We start from the raw sequence: 18,069 nt of genomic DNA on the forward strand, positions 1-18,069 counted from the left end.
AGAAGCAACAGGTTTGAATACTTTACAGTTACTGCAATTCAGATGTTTTGTGCTTTTAGGAGGAAAATTGTCAATTCTGCTCTCTATGAAAAATAGGCTTAAAAATCTCTTCTTTATTATCTCATTGTTGATATTCTGGTGATGAAACTTGAGAGAAATCACACTCTCAACTCTGAAAGAAACAAATGACGCGGCAATAAGTTTCCATATTGTTTCACGAAAATATTAGGAAAATGTAGAAACAGTGCAGAAATCCAGACATTAGTCTTGCACAACTTTTGTAATTATATGCTGTGTGTAGAATGTCATCATAGCTCAAATTCAACCACATTAGTATGCAATAGATTACATTTCTGGTAATATTTCATATGCTGTACAAATATAATAATTTCCACTTTAAAAAAAGCAATTTGTTTTGTAAATACTGGGAATATTTCCCTTCATAAAGACAATTTGATTACCACAGAAGATTCTGTTTTTATAGTAAAGCCTTTATTACTCAGAACCAGATTTCTTCCTATCATTAAATAATTTATTTTTTATCTGGTTTCATCTTTAATAGAAGTCATCAACACACACACATACACACATGCACACACACCCAGAGGGAGAGAGAGAGAGAGGAGGAGAGAGAGAGAGAGAGAGTGAGAGAGAGCTAGAGAATGACTGTAACTAGAAATATAATTTCGAGATTATACTCCGAGGTGAGTACACTATCAATTTAACCCAATCTTTCCCAACTTTGACAGGTATATCTCTCAAATTGACCAAAGCACAACATGAACAATATTTTCAAGTGAGAAAAACATTTTCAAAGCTCACGGAGACTTAGTCAGTGAGGTATGGTCATATATGTAAAACATGTTTTCAACTATAAGAGTTAAAGACCTTCCACTACAAAGAACATGGCTGCCATTGAGGAAACCAACTTAAGTGAGCATTTCCATTTAATACCATTGACCAACTTCCTTCCTGTATTTTGCTGCCATACGTCTAGGGGTGGTCTATACTTTTACATTGCCTATTTATTTATTCACCATGGCTCTCTCAACCACCTGACTTTTGCCCTCACCAATCTATACAAATGTCAGATATAAAGGTCATAAGTACTCTTATAATTTTTCAGCCTAATGAGTATCTGCCCTGTAAACCTCTCTATGGAATTTGTTAGTCATTATGTTTCCTCACTTCTAAGATTCATAGAAATATCCCTGAAATCAGAATGCTCTATACAAGTGAATTTATACAATTATTATAGTTTTTATTTTTCCCCTTAACATTATGCAACTAAACCAATGGTATCTATTCAAAAGGTAAAGGCATCTTTATATACCTATTGAAGTGTTAGAGGCAAAGGGAACTGATGCCCACAATTTCCTATGAAATGCATCGAACGTTAAGGTAGATGGATAGACAAATAAATATGGGGCAAAGAAAATATGAAAAAAATGTTAATTATGGAACCTAGATGGTAGGAATATAGGAGTTCACTGTACAATTTTCTCGAGCATTTGATATTTTAATAATAAAACATTAGAAGAAAAAATCTATGGCCACTTTGAATCAAGGAGCTATTATATATAAAACTGATGTTTCCTTGAAATTCTCTTATTGGCTTCTGAAAAACTATACTACCATTGTTTTCCTATCTCTAGTACCTGTTCTTTACCCCCTCATAAAATGTAGATTGACTTTAAATTTCAGTTTTCAAATTTCTTTTTTGTCCTTCCAATTCTTTCCCTGGGAGTTGTCATCTAATTCTATTTACTATATGCTAAAACTCTTAACTCCCTGAGAATGATTACCTAGTCCTTTGTTCACTTGTGATTTCCCTCTTGACTTCATAATGCTGTACCAGATCCACTAGATATTTCCACTTGGTTGTCCCACTGCCCCTTCATGCTCAGCATACTTCACTCTGTCTCCCATTCTCTCATTTCTTTCGAGGAATAACCTCTCAGCTCACTCCCCCCTTTCCATGTTTATTACTGTGTTCCCAAGGACACAGGATTAAAACAACAGGCACCTTGGACCTCACCTTCTCCCTCATTCTTCATATCCAATCATTTACTCAGTCACCTGCTTCTTCTTTTGGAAGAGAATGCTTGCAGCTGTCTCTTCCATCTATTCTCACTGCCATCAATCTGCATCACACACTTTCTATCTCAATCTTGGTTTGTCATTTGATCCTCCTCAAACATTGCTGTTTTCATTCACCATACTCTGCCCTTCTTCAGCTTATCTCATGATTACTCTACTAATCATTCATCCTATAAATAGCAAGACTGCTTTACCTACAGACTCTGACAACATTTTGTATTTTCTCGTCTCTGGGTCTTTACTTCCTGGTACACTTTTGTGATTCTCCAGCAATCAGGGAAGAGAATGGATATTATAGTCATGCAGAACTAAACTTATATCCTGTCACTGCCCTTTAATAACTGTGACCTTGGAGATGTTATTCAATTCTTCTATACTCTGGGTTCCTCCCCTATAAATGGACACGGCCTACTTTATAGAGATAGTGTTGGATTTAGGGAAAAGTATCTGCAAAATGGCATTCTCAGTATTTGTTTCATAGCTAACATAGAATTGGCAACTGATAAACATTTATGTATCACAAAATGTTTTCTATTTTACCGTGAGCTGTCCAGAAATTCAATTTCCTGAGAATAGTCCACTCCCCAAAGATACTAGTTAACTGAGATTTTCTTTTACTCATATGGGAAATTATTTATGAGAGAAAAAATGTGTTTCTATGCAATGTTTCATAAACTCTTCAATATTCAACATATTCTGAAGCATGAAGTTTCTGAATATTTCATATCTATAAAATTATTAGAATGTAGTTCTGAAAAATAGGCTGTAGGCTATCTTGTACAAGGGTTAGAAATAAGCCCATATTATCTTTGGATTTTTGATAACTATATAGATATTTATTCTAGTCTTCCAATGAGAAATAACACTTTCTCTAGTTGGATGTGTTGAGCCAATTCAAGTATGAAAAATGTAATCAATACATATTTGGAAAGGAAACCAAAAAAACTGTTACAAAATAAAAACCAATGGAAATGTAAATAATACATAGAGAATACAGAAATAAACAAAGTCTGCTTTTTGTATTTTTATTTTCCTCCTGTGAATGCATAAGCTGGAGTATTTTGTCATGGTTATAAGTTCTGTAGAGGAGATTAGAATACTTCTGGAAAAATAATTGCAATGTAGATATTTACATGTTAATAAAAATGCCAAAATATAGGTTGAGTATTGAATATTTGTCACATTACTATTTACAGATTCTTGCTCCTTTATGTATATGTATTATAATATAGTTGTTCAGAAAAGTAGGCATTAACCTCAGAAAGACCTAGGTTCAAATCTTTGCCTTGTCCTGTCAATATAATGTGACATTGAATGAATTATTTTATATTGTCTGATTCCAAGGTTCCTCCTCATGAGTAAATTGGGAGAAATAATACTTTTCTCTTGGTGTTTTTGTGAAGATGAACTGAGATAGTGAACTTATGGCTGTTTGCTAATGGTGATGATCAGTAATAAGGTTTGCAAATGCCATCACCATAGTTAGAGTCAGTTCACTTTTCCTTGAGTAACTACTGGGGCCCAGCACATATTAGACTTCATTTCAGTTTTCAAATTTCTTTTTTTCCTTCAAATTCTTTCCCTGGGAGTCGTCATCTAATTCTACTTATTATATGCTAAGACTCTTAATTTTGAACTGTTATATTAAAGAATATTGAAAATTGGTGTCTATCATGATATTAAGTGTTGATTTGGGAAGATGAGTCATGTAAGTGTGAAATACTTAACTAGAATCATATTACACACAGAATAAAAGTATAAAATCTGAGCTTTGACCCAGGGAAAGACATAGAAAAGGTACTGATTATGTGGCAGCTGGAAGACAAGTATAATGGAGTTAGAGAAGGAGAGAGGGATGGCCCCTGACTGGTGGGTTTGGCCTCCGACTGGAAGAGGGGGCTCCAGGTCAGCTTTCAGGAACTGGATTCTGTACCATGTGTCTAACCCAGGAACTCAAAGAGAGAGGTAAGTAGGAGGCTTCTGTGCAGAAAATTCTCAAACATTTAAAACATGAAGAGACCTAGGAAAATTCATCTTTAAACCTTTTACTCAGGGGTACTTTCTATCATTGTTCCTCTCCCTGATCTGGAATTCAAATACTTGTGCTCCAGTAGGTGTCTATAGAGTACCTGTTTCTATTTGAATTCAGAAGCTCTGATGGGGGGGTGGGGGCATGGGGGACTTCTAATGTAAAAGAAAGAAGGAGTGTGTGTGTGTCGGGAGTGGGTAAAACATGGAGGGTGAGGGAGAGAGGAAGAAAGACTTTAATTGTTCAAACATTTATTGGAGAAACAGGTTCTTTTTCTTTAAGAATTGTCTTCTCTCCAATCCCCTCTTTACCACAACTGAGCCTCCTCAAACACATCCTTACTCCTTAGAATTATTTTATACCTAATCAGTGATTCATGATGATATCGTTTATGATATTATGTAACTCATAATATCATAATGTCTTCATTACTCAAACATTTCTTTAATTACCTCCCATTCTCTGTAATTTCTATTATCATTATTTATAGGTTCACTTTTCCTTCTTACCACCAGAAAAGTTTAAAAATATCTGTTTTACAGATTTTATATGCCGTTCTTACTTGTGTGACACTGGTTGAATCTGAAATTTTCATTGAACGATGGATGAGTCATCACTGGGGAAAGTGTGAAGGGCTCTCCACCTTACCCTGCAACACAGGGTGCCAAGGACAGGTTATTATGACCCCTGTCCAATGACAACACATCTAAGTTTCCCACAGGCGCTTATCTTCTGGAGAAAATTTATCATAGAGTTGTGGATAGCATCTATCACTCTTCATTTAGGCAACAAAAATAAGACAGAGTTTCAGAAGTGGGACCTCTATTAAGACATTTACAAGTACTAATCGAACCAACTCCTTCCTCAGGCATTAAAACATGTACACAACACCCCCAGGTGTTTCTGCAGAAGATGAATGGCTTAATTTTGCAAAATTTCATTTGAGCAGGGCAAAAAAATGTTTTTCTCTTGGCCTTGGATTCTGGAAGGTTAGCTCTGCAAAAGGTTTTCAGAATTAGTTTGGAAAAAAAAAAAAGTAAAACAAAACCAGACGTTGGTGTTTATATTCCCTAGCTGAGCCTAAATGCAGGGTGATGACAAAATGGCAGGTTAAGTGATCCTTAACTTATTGCAGATAATGATCAATTTGAGACTCTAATGAAAGCTATGTACCCACTCACTAGAAGAAATGCACACACACATACAGACACACAGAGTAATATGAATTTAATTTCAGATGAGTTATCAAAGTTATCCAGCCCACGAGTTCTTCCATGAACCCTAGGTGAAGAACACATGATCTGTGCTAGAATCTCACTACTCAATGTGTGATCCACAGAGGGACAGCATTACATCACCTGGAATAATTTTAGAAATGTAGAATTTCAGGCTCTTCTCTAGACCCACCAAATCAGAACCTACCTTTTAATAAGATCTGTAGGTGATTCCTAGGCATACCAAATTAGAGGAAGTCAGAATGTCACCACCAAAACTGTGCCTCTATTGGACATAAATCCTTATTGGGCTTGAGGAACAAATATTCATAACAATTGGTTGAGACACAGGTTAAGGAATTGGAGGGGAAATTTAATGCAGTTAGATTTAAAGGTGTGGGTGGGAGATAGCTTCCCGGCTGTCGGATGAATTTATGATTGCAGAAAGACCTGTTCAACTGGAAGAGGCCATGCCTCGCTCTAGACTCAGGAAACAATATTCCGACAGCTATGAGCAGCTTCCCCACACTTCTTTGCTCACCATTTTGTCTCCTGTGCAATGGCCCATTTCATTGACTGCCCTTTTTCTGTTGCATACACTTCTGGTGTAATACAACATTTGGGAGTTAGATCTAATTTCATCAATTGAACCACTAAAATGCACTTTTATACTTCTACATGATCCCACTGCTTCTGAATATAAGGCAGCGGAGACATCATTGGGCCAAATTTATAAGGCAATGTGGTTTCTAGATTCTATCAAATCAGAAGCTCCTGAATTCACTGTTAACATTTTTAACTAGCATAATTCATGTTTACCTGCTTCGACTCCTTAAAGAAAATGAAACACAACCTTCCTAGACTATACTTTACTTTCTCCATTTATAGTTGTGGAAAATTGAAGCATAAAGATGTTAAATGACATTTTCACGGCTAACCTAGCCAGTGAGCATGGAGCTGGGTCCTAGTGGTTTTATTATTTTCCCCCAGTAAGTGCTCTTCTCATCATACTTTCCTCCAGCCTGGAAGAGATCCAGAGGATTAGTGGCACTCTCCTTGTCACGTGGCAACACTGTCCTGCCCTTACTGTGGCAGTGTGGTAGGCGTCAGCCCAGATCTGTGTACACAGGCAGCCTGGTTCTATTAAATAACTGAAGTACCACTCGAGAGAGTAGCCCAAAAGAAAATAAGCAAACAAATAACTATGATTTTAACTGCAATACCAACTGAAATGAAAGGTTAAACTACTAATCTCGGATTTCAAAGCTATACTACCATATTATTGTAGTTTAAAATATGCAATTTCTATTAAAAATCATGACTCAGGTGACCATGGAAATGGAAAGGTGCCAACAACCGGGTAAGAGAATGGGAAATGTAAAACAAGAATATTTAAGTGGGCAATTTGGAGTAGATATGAAAAGAGCAGTCTTTGCAAGTTCCATTACTCCTATAAGACTCTATGTGCAATTATGTCATAATACATCTCTCATTTTGAAATCAGTTGGGCTTACTTATCATTGTTTTTCACACACACACACACAAAAGCTTGTTAAAATCTCCTTCACCACAAAAGATAAAGGCATTCTCTTCTGAGAGCCTTGACATTCCAGTAAATAGATTCTGGCAATAAGAACATCAATCCTGCAAGCCTACGATGAAAGTCAATGCTGTGAAAAACACAAGATGTTTAACATGGCACTTGAATTCTTTGTTAAGTCCTTGCCAGGGAGATGAAAGTTATAAACATTTAGAAGTGGGAGCCTTAAATGTTTTTACACCTTCTTTTAGATATTATAGGTCATACCCTTAGAAATAGTTTGCTGATTGCTAAACTCTCACTTTATTTTACTATCACAGAAATTTTCAGTTTGTTTTCAGTGTGTTAGATTTTTCATAACACACTTTTAATAGCCCATTAATGAATGCAGAGCTTTATATGAACACTTTTTGTTTCAAGATGTCTCCCCGCTCCCAAAGAGAAGCAACTGGAACTTAACACTAATTTAAAAACTATAGAGAACTCTGTCAACTGTTGAGAATGTTTATTCAAATGAAAATCTTTCTATTATTCATACTATTTCACAAAGCAAACGAAAAATGTGCAGAGAATATACACCCTTATTTCTACAGTAATTACAATTGTTCCAATTTTGTGTTTCATACTTTTTAAGGAGCAAAGACTAATTTCACAGATGAAAATTAGTAGGATTCAGGGGAGCAAAATCAATTCCATAACTGGCACAATGGAGAAATAGTCCTCAGGATTCTGTATTTCCACTGAGCGACACTCCCTCTTTTTAGGAACAAAATGGATGTCATTATTCTCCATTGTACTATGATGAAACCGCATGTCTGTTTATTTTCAGGAAGTTAAATTTTTAAATAGAGTTTCTGGGGGTGGGTGGGAGGTTTCATGTTGTTTTTCCACTCTAGGCAGTTTCATCCAGCGTTAGCATATTTATAATTTAGATCACTTAGCATTTTATGATCAAATGATTGTGAATTCCGAAATTATATTTCATCTTATCTGCCTTTATCATTAATATTTAATCCTATTGTTGACTTTCAAGTGGCCTGCTTCACCTGTAATCATCATTAGACTTGAAATTGAAGACCTAAATTCAATTTTTGACTCTTACCTTTATTATTCTGTTCTGGTCAGCTCAACACATATTTATTGAGTGTCCGTTATGTGTAAGGGTTTGTATAAAGGTTCCAAGGATAATGACACATGATCCTGGAACAGTTACAAGTTATTCAACCCTTCTGAGTATCTACGTCTGCATCTATTAGGTTGGTGCAAAAGTAACTACGGTTTTTGCAATTATTTTTAACCTGTTAAACCGCAATTACTTTTGTACTCAAACTAATATAATGGTGATTATAGTTACTTCTTAGGTAAGCATGAATTCATTTGGAAATGACCTTAATAAACTATAATAGGTGACAAAATTAAAGCAATAACCTTATTATTTCACCTAAGCTGATTTTTAAAAAGACACTTTGATCTCCAAGATAGTAAATAAAAATCTACACAGCAGTAGTTAACCATGTGACCTATCAGGTTCTTAGGAAAAGCGAAAGGAGTACTTTCTGCTTTGAGAACAATCTGTTGGTCATCCTTTCCCTCACCATTCTCTGTCACTCACAAGGCCACATATTCCCCAGTATAATCCAAGGATATTCTTTTGATCTATTTCCAATTATGTAATCTACTAGGCTACAAAGTTCTGAAAATAGATTTTTAGAACATTTTCTCTTATGATCATCTAGATGGTAACTCAATACTTTAACCATTGAGTTTAATTGCCTGTTAAGTTGAAAATTAGCCTCAATTATCCTGGTACAATATTTTCTCTTATTTTTTAATTGGGCAAAAATTTGATCAAAAGGACTCAAATCTTGACGTGATTGTGATCATTCACTCTCTCCTCCCAAAAGCTTTTTGCAATTCCAGCTATTCATTTTTCACTCTCATTGACCCTCACACTCTCTAACACATAGTCTGATCATATTCTCATGTGCCTTAACTTTTATCTTCATTTTGCACTTCCTCCGGCTCATTTTTATTTTTATTATTAAAGTGCAAAGTCCTGGCCACCCATGGTGCATGGTGCTGAAAACAAAAATGTCAGCTCCTTGGCTGCTGCCTTCCTGTAAAAGGCTATTGGCAGGTTGGTCAGGTGAGTTTAAGACAGACAGGAGCTAGTCAGGAGTTGCTAGCTAGTCACTACTCTTGCTATAAAGTCTTGACTCCATTTAACCTACAGAAAGGAATAAAACATTGACTCAAATACTAAACTATATCAATCTACCTTCCATAAATAAAATTCTTTCTGAGGGATATGTAATAATTAGGATCATTCGAGAAGCCCTCTTGTAGGGAAAAAAGAAGAAGTCAATCCAAGAATAACTGTTTATACCACATAGAAGCTAAAATAAAATCCTTTGTTTCCTTTCAATGTTATATTTCTTTGCATTCTTTAAACTTGGCCACTAGCTCAACTGTTGACCTTGGGCAAGCTGCTTAACCTTTTCAGGCCTCAGCTTTGTCATCTATAAATGTGGCAACAGTCACGCGGCATCCTCATAAAGAATCCTCTAGAAACTGTTTCCCTCTCATTGAGATAATTAGCAGAGCTCTGTCCTATTTATATACTGGAACACCACACTAGGAGAAACAGTAATGTATTAAAACACCAGGTAGGTTCCAGAGCACAAATATTGGTGATATACAAGGCAAAGTTCACTTAATTGCTTTTTACCAAGGGATAATTTAGGATGACCAGACCAAAGCAAATCAAATTTCACCTATTAAAAAAATATCCTTTAGGAATGAGGACGGGACCATTTCAAGGAGCTACCAAAACAAACAAACAAACCAAGCCCCAAAACAACATACAGATGTGCTTCCACATAAGATAAAATTTAATAGACGGTACTCTAATTTTCCACTCTGAAATTGATCGGTAGTATTGGCTCCAATAATATCAAATCAACATATGTCTCCTACTTGGCTGTGCCAATGACTCATTTGATCTGATTGGACTAAAAAGTGACCCTGCTGTTTCACTAGCTAAGGAATGTGTGATTTCCCATGACCTCTTCCTATAATTGATTTCAGGAGAATGCACACTCATCTGCTATCCTGATAAACACCCCCAATGGTGGCCTACAAGTGGCTCAGGGAAAGCAATTGTATTAAAGTATTACAGTAATTTATTGGTGGTTTTGTGGGATAGCATATTTACTGAAATGAAGCCTGTCAAAAAGATCAGGTTATAGCAGGAACATATGATTTCCCAACCAGCCATAAAACATAAATCAAATGCCTTTTCTGTCTGCTGTCAGCCACTTCCACCCATTTCTTGTCCTCTGTCCTCAGACAAATTGAAGCACATGCCACAATTTGCAGAGGGAAAATCAAACTCAATTTCGCAGTACAATGAAGTGAGTTTTGGTCTTGTCATGTCCGCTGACACATTGATCCCTCGAAGATTGAAAAGATGAGAATGTTCTGGGTTTTTGCTTTTATAATAAAAAATGTATAGAAATGCAATGTGTAAATAATGGACAATATAGCACTGATGTACCTTTATGAAGATGCAAGGACTCCAGGGGCTCATGTTATAAAACAGTGCGACCGTACAAAAGTCACTGTTTAAGAGGTCACGTTGTCTTTCCCTTTAGAATTACAGCCCCAGAAGACAAATGGTCTCCTAATCCAGGTTCATTTAAAGTGCAGCCGATCATTTCACAGCTAAGAGGAATTTTCACGAGTGAAGAAAAAGAAAAAAAACACCCTATCTTGGTCCTTTGTAAAACTGATGTCAGATCTATAGTGCCATAAGCTTAACACTCCATCAAACATTTTCTATTTAACCTGAAAGGGGACTAAGCCCAATCACTTACAAGTCCACCTCTGTGATTTGCAAAGTGCAGTGACTGCAGCCTCCCTAAGAGGTGCAAAGACCCACAGTTATTCACGTCTATCGGTGAAGCATTAAGAAACAAAACCACTTTATCACGAGGTGATGATCAAATTGTAAGAAACACCATAAATTACCCTAGAATCTAGTGAGCTAAAGTTCTAACTCAGCAGGTAGAAGGAGGGGGGCAATGAAGGGATGAATCTGTGTTTTAAGGTAGGCAGAATTTCCGTCATAATGACAACAGGATGGCTGTCTAATTACCACTGACTATAGAAATACTGCGAAATACCCTGCCAGTCCATGGAGATCCTTATTTCACGATACGCGTAGCCCAAGAACTCATATAAAACTGCTGCAAACGTAGCTCCACATATCTTGTTGGAAGGCAAACTGAGACACAGATCAAGGATGCTCTTGAAAAACCACACACAGGAATTGGAGCAGAGAAAGACCTGCTTCGTCGATCCTAATTTTAACGGTTTCAAAGCAGAAGGAGCCTCTCGTTTGGCATGCTTTTTAAAAATTATAGCAATGCCTCACATTACCATTTTCTAAAGTAATTACTTTGCGGTAAGTAAAGACAAATTCATTAGTAATTATGCAGTCCTTTATTGTGAAATCCAGAGAAAAATCATTTGAGGTATGTGTTTTTTTTTTTTTTTTGAAGCCGACAAGAGAATGCCTTTGCTTCATCAATCAGTTTGACTCAAGTAATGATTTTCTTAGAATTAAAATTTGTTGAAAGCTCTAAGTATTTCATCTTTTAGGCTGAGAAGCATGTAGTTAATGTCATAGCTAATACATTTGTCAGTCTGCTAATTTTCCTTTTCTATTAGAATAAGTAAACATCAGCCCTTTCTTAAAAGCATACTATTTACCATGTGTCAGGAGCAATGCAGGAAGAACTTATTTGAAAATCATGAGGTAAGACATTATGAAATGAACGGGAATCACAGGGAGACAATGAAGGAGAAACATGAAAGGAAAAGGCATTTAATAATTTCAAAGTGATGGCAGGGTGTGCCTTGAGGTGACTGGGGGAGGGGGCACTTAAAGGGGAACTGTGAAAAATATAAAATCAACCCCAAAACTCAAGCCACAGATACTGGAAAATATGAAAGAAGAGCTGGCTTGTAACAAATAGTTCACATGAAAACAAGAACGATAGAAAAACAAAAGAAGGCTCATAAATGAGCAATGAGAATAAAAGAAAATGAGATCTTGCCCACATGACATAAGATCAGAGAGAGAGGTTCTTCAGACATGCTTGTTATTTGAGAGAATAGCTGCAGAGATAGGAGAAGAAACTCTATTTCCCATCTTTTAAAGACATAGTACGCTCATTTATGCTACATTGTGTCAGATTTTAAGGCAGCTTTAGTATATTTGTAACTAGAAGAAAATAGTAACTAGTAAATAACAATGCCAGTGCCTTATTCAGTCTACTGTAAGATGTTCTTTCTAAAATTAGAGTTCTGGGTCATATTGCTGTGATAGATCTCTGGAGCATGTGTTGATTTCCAAACTCTGTGTTCCAAACTAATCATTACCATCACAGTAAAAGTTTCATTTGAAATGGTCTTCAGACTATCATTTTCAGCTTGTTTTTCTCTATTATAACACAGTTACCAAAAAAATAAATTAAAAAAAAAACAAACAGAAAAAAAAAACACTTTACTTGCAAGTAGAGAGAATTGTTAGTGGTATATAGTTTTTAGTTTTGGTTTTTTGATGTTGTAAAATTAGTGTTCTTCTCTACAGAATGGTTAAATCTCTTCCCTTTCCTCTTTAAAATGTGAGTAAAGAAGTGGAAAATAGTGATAAGTTTGCACAATGACACTACTAGAATTAGTGGGGTGATCCCACTCTAAGGTATAAAAAATGTCAAATCACTATATTGCACACTTGAAACTAATATAACTAATATCATATTTCATACCAGCTATACTTAAGAAAAAGGCTCTTAAGAAATGTTATTATTTCAGAATTTTTTCAGATGTTACCCCTTTTGTTTTAATGTTTTAAAATAAATTAATTTGATAGATTTAAAAAATTTTTCTCTTTGTTTCTGTCACTAATCAATTAGACGTAAACTAAGAGGTACAAATGAGTTCCCAACATTTCAGAACCCATGCTTTCTGCAATCAGAAGGTGGGAAAAGATGTATCACTTACTAGTTACGTAGACTTAAAGATGCTACTTAAATTCTCTGTGTCACAATTTCCTTGTCCACGAAATGGGGGGAAGAAAGTAGCTACCTCACAAAGTTGCTGTGAGGACCTAATGCGATGTTATGAGCCTTCAGAAGTATGCCCGCCACACAGCACAGGTTCAGTAAGGGCTAGCTATTCTTAGTTGTTGCAATTAACCTGACATCTATCCTGAATACCAGGCCAGATGTGCAGTATGCATCTCAAGCAGTGGAACCCGCATCCCTCCTGTACCCACCCCACCTCTCAGGGTCTGGTAGCTGAACACCCATAATACACCATGTGAATGGTGAGAACACCAGGGCTGATGAGCACAAATCAATGAAAGTTGTTCCAGGAATAAGATGCATTCTTAATATTAATATAAAGATCCCATTCCTCATTGCAATCTTATTTTCCTTAGTTTCAGCAGTTATCAGGAAGCTTATGCCCTAATGCAGTGACTCAAACTGCTGAGGGTATGACTCTGAGTAACAGAAGCTCACTCAAATGCCTCTGTACAATGGCAGGTTGGCTAATCCAGCTGCCTCTGTCTATTAAAGGGCCACCTGTATTTATTCAGAACCATTGAACTTCACTATCTTATGCCTCATACACTGGGGTGGTTAAGAATTACTCTAACATTCCAAATAATTTGGAATACTACATAGTTCTTTATCTCTATGTATCTACTTATCTATCTATTGACCTATCTTTCATCCTCTCTATCTATTCCTAACCCTTTAGCCCTCCCCAATCATCCTTCTTCACCCCCTGTCTTCCTCTTCTCATTTTTCCTTCTTCTTATCTCCTGCTCTTCGCATCTTCTCCCCTCCCCCCCCCAAATGGCTAACAGAAACAAAAAAAGGAGCTCTGATTCAGCCCCGCTAGATACTATCTGAGATGATAAAATAAATACCTCATTGGGAATTGGGGACTCTGGTTCTCACCTCTGCCATTTGATATTCTTAGAAAGTGGGGCATCATAGCAATGATGCTTCCCATCTGAGTTTTGGTTTCTTTATTTCTAAAATTAGAAAGTTGTACTCTACACTGGTGCTGACACTCCTTTCTGTCCCTGCAACTCTGAAATAAGAACCCCTTACAGTTGACTATTGAAAAGTACAAAGCAGAACTACGGGATCACATGCATTTCTCGAAAAAGTGGCTTGCAGACTTGTACATCTTTAACTTTAGTTTTGGAGTGTAGCCTTAAATCCTAGGACACACATGGATGACTGAAAAATCAGGAACTTTCCCAGCATTCTCTTGTTGGCACACCAACAGCCCATATTACAAGTACTTGACTGGGATTCAAGATCAACGAACAACTTTCCAAGGGAATGAAGGGCACAACCAGCCCGTTGCTTGTAAGGCAGATGCTTACGAGTTGTGTACAGACCTCAGTGACAGACATGAGCACATCATCAGTGTGGAAAAGGTCTGTTGCGTCCAGCCTTCCCAGGAACCCTCATGCACTGAAGCCAAAGCAGCAACGGTCACAACTCTTTTAGATGTGAACAACGGGGCACTTTACCTGGCTGAGACAAAAGCGGTGTGTAAGGGACCTTCGGTTCTATTGCACTCATTGGTGGAGGTAGCAGAGGGTTAGCGAAGCTGCGGAGTGGATGAGTTGGTCGAACACAGGCCGTGGGGATGGTTCTGCTTGGTGCCTCCTCACTGCTTGGATGCTCAGGCTGTGTTGCAGGCAACATGGGTGGCTGTTGGGTGTTTGGTCCTTCATTCACGGCTGCAGTGGAGGCAAGAAAAGCCACTCATGAGTCCAGGACAAAGCTTGCTTCCCCTATGTCAGCTGAGGGGCCCGTGGGTCAGACCAGAGAGAGATGCAGGATGTGGCCAACGTTTTCCTCAAGTTAAGAACATCCTTATTCTTCTTCCTTCATATATTTACGGGATATGATAGCACTGCCCCTTTGAACATGAGAAGTAGATCCAGCAGGTCAGGGATCTATTTTTCAGGAAGAGTAGTAAGATATATATACAGCACGCCCTATATTGCCTGTACTGTCTGGGCCCTGTAATCATAGGTGATGACGCGAGAGAAAAAGAATTATTTCTCCCTTCAAAGTAGCAACGTCAGTGAAATTCAATGTACCCAACCCGGCTATAGCTGCATTATTCTCTCCCAGCCAATACATCACTTTTTCTGTGATTGAAACATGCTATGCCAACCATCAAACAAATCAGTTACCAGCTATTAAAGGCATTGCTAATAAACCACACAAATAACACTACTGTCATTGTCTTTCATAAAAAGCAGATGCATATCCAGCTGAAAAGTTATACGAGAGGTGACTCTGCTGGCATCAGTTGCCTAAATGCAGAATTACAATTTCTCCTCGTTGGTAGCAAACCTTGTAATTTCCAGTCACATTACTATAGTTTGAAGAGGTTTTGCATAGTCCCTATGACAGCCTTTGGGTATTTGGACAGTTTTGTGTACGGAAACACACTTTTTCTCCAGAGAAGGCAGTTGAGTGGCCTTAAATATTTGCAAAGAAGTTTCTCATGCTAAGGACACTGTAATTTGACTTTATTCATTCAAATTCGAAGTCCATAGGTCCAAGTTAAACTGCAATTGAAAAGAGCTGTGCAGTAGGTATAAGTGTAAAAGAAACAAGAGTATTTTTGATGATTTATTTCTTCAGAAAGTTCTTCTGGGTGAGTTTAAAAAAATGCAGTGATAGAAGATAATATCTCACTTTCCAAAGACAATTTTTAGCCAGGAAATATTTCAAGATAATTAGTTTGTGAGATAATTTTGAGACAACTCTCTGGGAGGCTCCGTGAGGTCAGCGAAGGGCAGAGGAGATAGAAAGAAAATCTGATAATGCTGAAGGGAGTAGAGATTAAAGATACCCAAGATCAAGACATAATATTAAAGATATGCAAAAGTAAAATGTGCCTGCAAAGGGTATTGCTATTAACACTCATTGTTCTATATTCAGACAGGGTTAGATGTCCCCTTCTAAGCCTGAAGCAGCCTTCAGGCTTACCCCATTCAAAGATGGAGATGAGGAGATCAAGGATTGGTTAAGGACAGGATTTAACCACACAGCAATCCGTGCCAGAAAACAGGCAAAGACTTGATAAAACAGTTATCCAAACAAGAAAAATGCAGCCAAGACAGCAAACTGCATAGAAGTCTAGGGGCAAGAGGAGATTGAACTGAAGTGCCTTATCTCGAAGCTAGGAAGTCCTACCAAAGATGGAGGAGAGGCGCACATGCATGTAAAATTTCAAGGATAAGTATAGCGCCGCAAGGAAAACATTAAGGCACACTCTTGGTGATGATGGTTCTCAGATAAGGACAAAAGGGATGGAGGCTTCAGGTAGGTTAGAAGGAGCTGAATTCTACATGCTTGTAAGAATGTAAAGGGGATAGGGACACGTGTGTGCTTGTGTTTAATCAAGAATGCATAACGAGATGGTTGAAAATACAGCTTTAGCGACAAAGAAAGAACATTATGCAGGTTTTACTCTGGACTCATATTCAGTTTAAAGGAGAAAATGAACAATAGTCAATGGTCCAAATAAAAAGAAAATATCTCTCTGCTCTAAATCAAAAAGAAGTAGCTGCAGGAACCTATATCTAGGTCCTTCGTTATGAATGCGCTGTTTTTTTACTAAAAGACCCCTATCATCCAATTAAATTACCTGTCTAGAGAAAAAAAATTTGCAATTTTCCTCAGAAATCTCCTTTAAGTAATTCTCTCTACTGAAAATGGATTACAATTAATTCACATCAAATTTTTTTCCCCTTCTTCTGCCCCCAGTCTCCCCTTCTGGTTCAAGCCGTTGTTTCTCAGTCTAGTTGTGTAAGACACAGCTCCCTGGCCCATGCTGGTATTATGAGGCTTGTGCTCCCCTGGGCTGAGGCAGTCAGTCACCGGTTGGCCACACATCATATTTTTAAAACTGCTTTATCCATTAAAGAAACAATATGTTTCATGAATCTTTCTTTTCTTTATTCCTTCCATTATATTTTCCTCTTCTATTTCTCTTACATTTTTGAAATGAAAGAGATCTATATAAATATTCTTGTGATGACAGATGTAATAAAATTTATATGTACTTTTTTTAGCCTCCTGAAATTTGATTTCTTAAAAACCTGAAGCTTCACATGAATTCTGATGATTTCCCTGATTTTTTTTTAGGGCATTCTTATGCCCATTCTCTTTAATGGCATCGCTGTATAAATAAAACTTCTCTGTATGCCCAGGCCTCCATCCCCAGGTTTTCACCGGCCACCAGGATTCGGTTGGAAACATCACGATGTTGTCCTTGACTTTGAGGGAGTAATTAATGGTGGCTTGATACCGATGGACCAGCTGTTTAGTAAAATCAATCCTTAGCACCACACATAGGGAAAAGAAAAGTGCCTGATGTAATGGGTTAGGTGGACGTAGGAGGGCCTATCCTGGAGACTAAGTATATCCGTCATTCATAAGGGAGACTGTTTGTGTTTTGTACAAAATGACAAGTTTGCTTAAGACCTAACACAATGGATGCTTTTCCATAAACAATTCCTAATTTTATATTTTACAAGAAGCGAAAGAAATGCTTTGTCCAACCGGCTGACATTGAAGGCAGTGAAAACTCTTCAACAAACACAATAGTAACTGCTCCCCTGGAGGAAAGCTCTCATTTCAGATGAGCTCCTTTGGCCAGTTCAAACACCAGCTTCAGGACACCCGGGTGATACAAACTGGCTCAGGCTATAACTTTCAGCTCTACTAAGAGGTCTGAAAGCAACGAAAACCTCCTTTCGCCCATGAAGTGCAGCCTCCCTACAATTCAGAGAGTCAATGAGAATCAAATATGTTCTGGGAAGGCACTCATTTTCAAATGATGAAATAGTAGGAATTCATTGTACAAATAGCATACAGTTACACAGCAGAGTCAAATCTCAGGACACTTTATAATAATTCATGTCAACACATGAAAAATCACTATGGAATAACTGGCAAAAATATTGCAAGAATGGAAATGAGGATTTTTCTTCTATCTAAAATCGCAATATTTGAAAGAAACAAAGCACATGGAGAACTCTAAGCAAAGACGCTTTGAAACATGAACAC

The 18,069-nt window shown here is 37.3% G+C and overlaps 1 protein-coding gene across 2 annotated transcripts in view; it reads right to left on the minus strand.

Annotated features, from left to right (window-relative positions):
- The window catches only part of DCC (DCC netrin 1 receptor), a 1,070,394-nt gene that overhangs the window by 21,981 nt on the left and 1,030,344 nt on the right, over nt 1-18,069 (minus strand). For both annotated transcript variants that reach the window (XM_081078113.1, XM_081078112.1), the window contains exon 27: nt 14,505-14,717. In XM_081078113.1, the coding sequence (XP_080934239.1) occupies nt 14,505-14,717 (213 nt within the window). The remainder of the gene's footprint in view (nt 1-14,504; nt 14,718-18,069) is intronic.

Source organism: Rhinolophus hipposideros (genome assembly GCF_964194185.1).
Source record: "Rhinolophus hipposideros genome assembly, chromosome: 17".
Taxonomy (NCBI): domain Eukaryota; kingdom Metazoa; phylum Chordata; class Mammalia; order Chiroptera; family Rhinolophidae; genus Rhinolophus; species Rhinolophus hipposideros.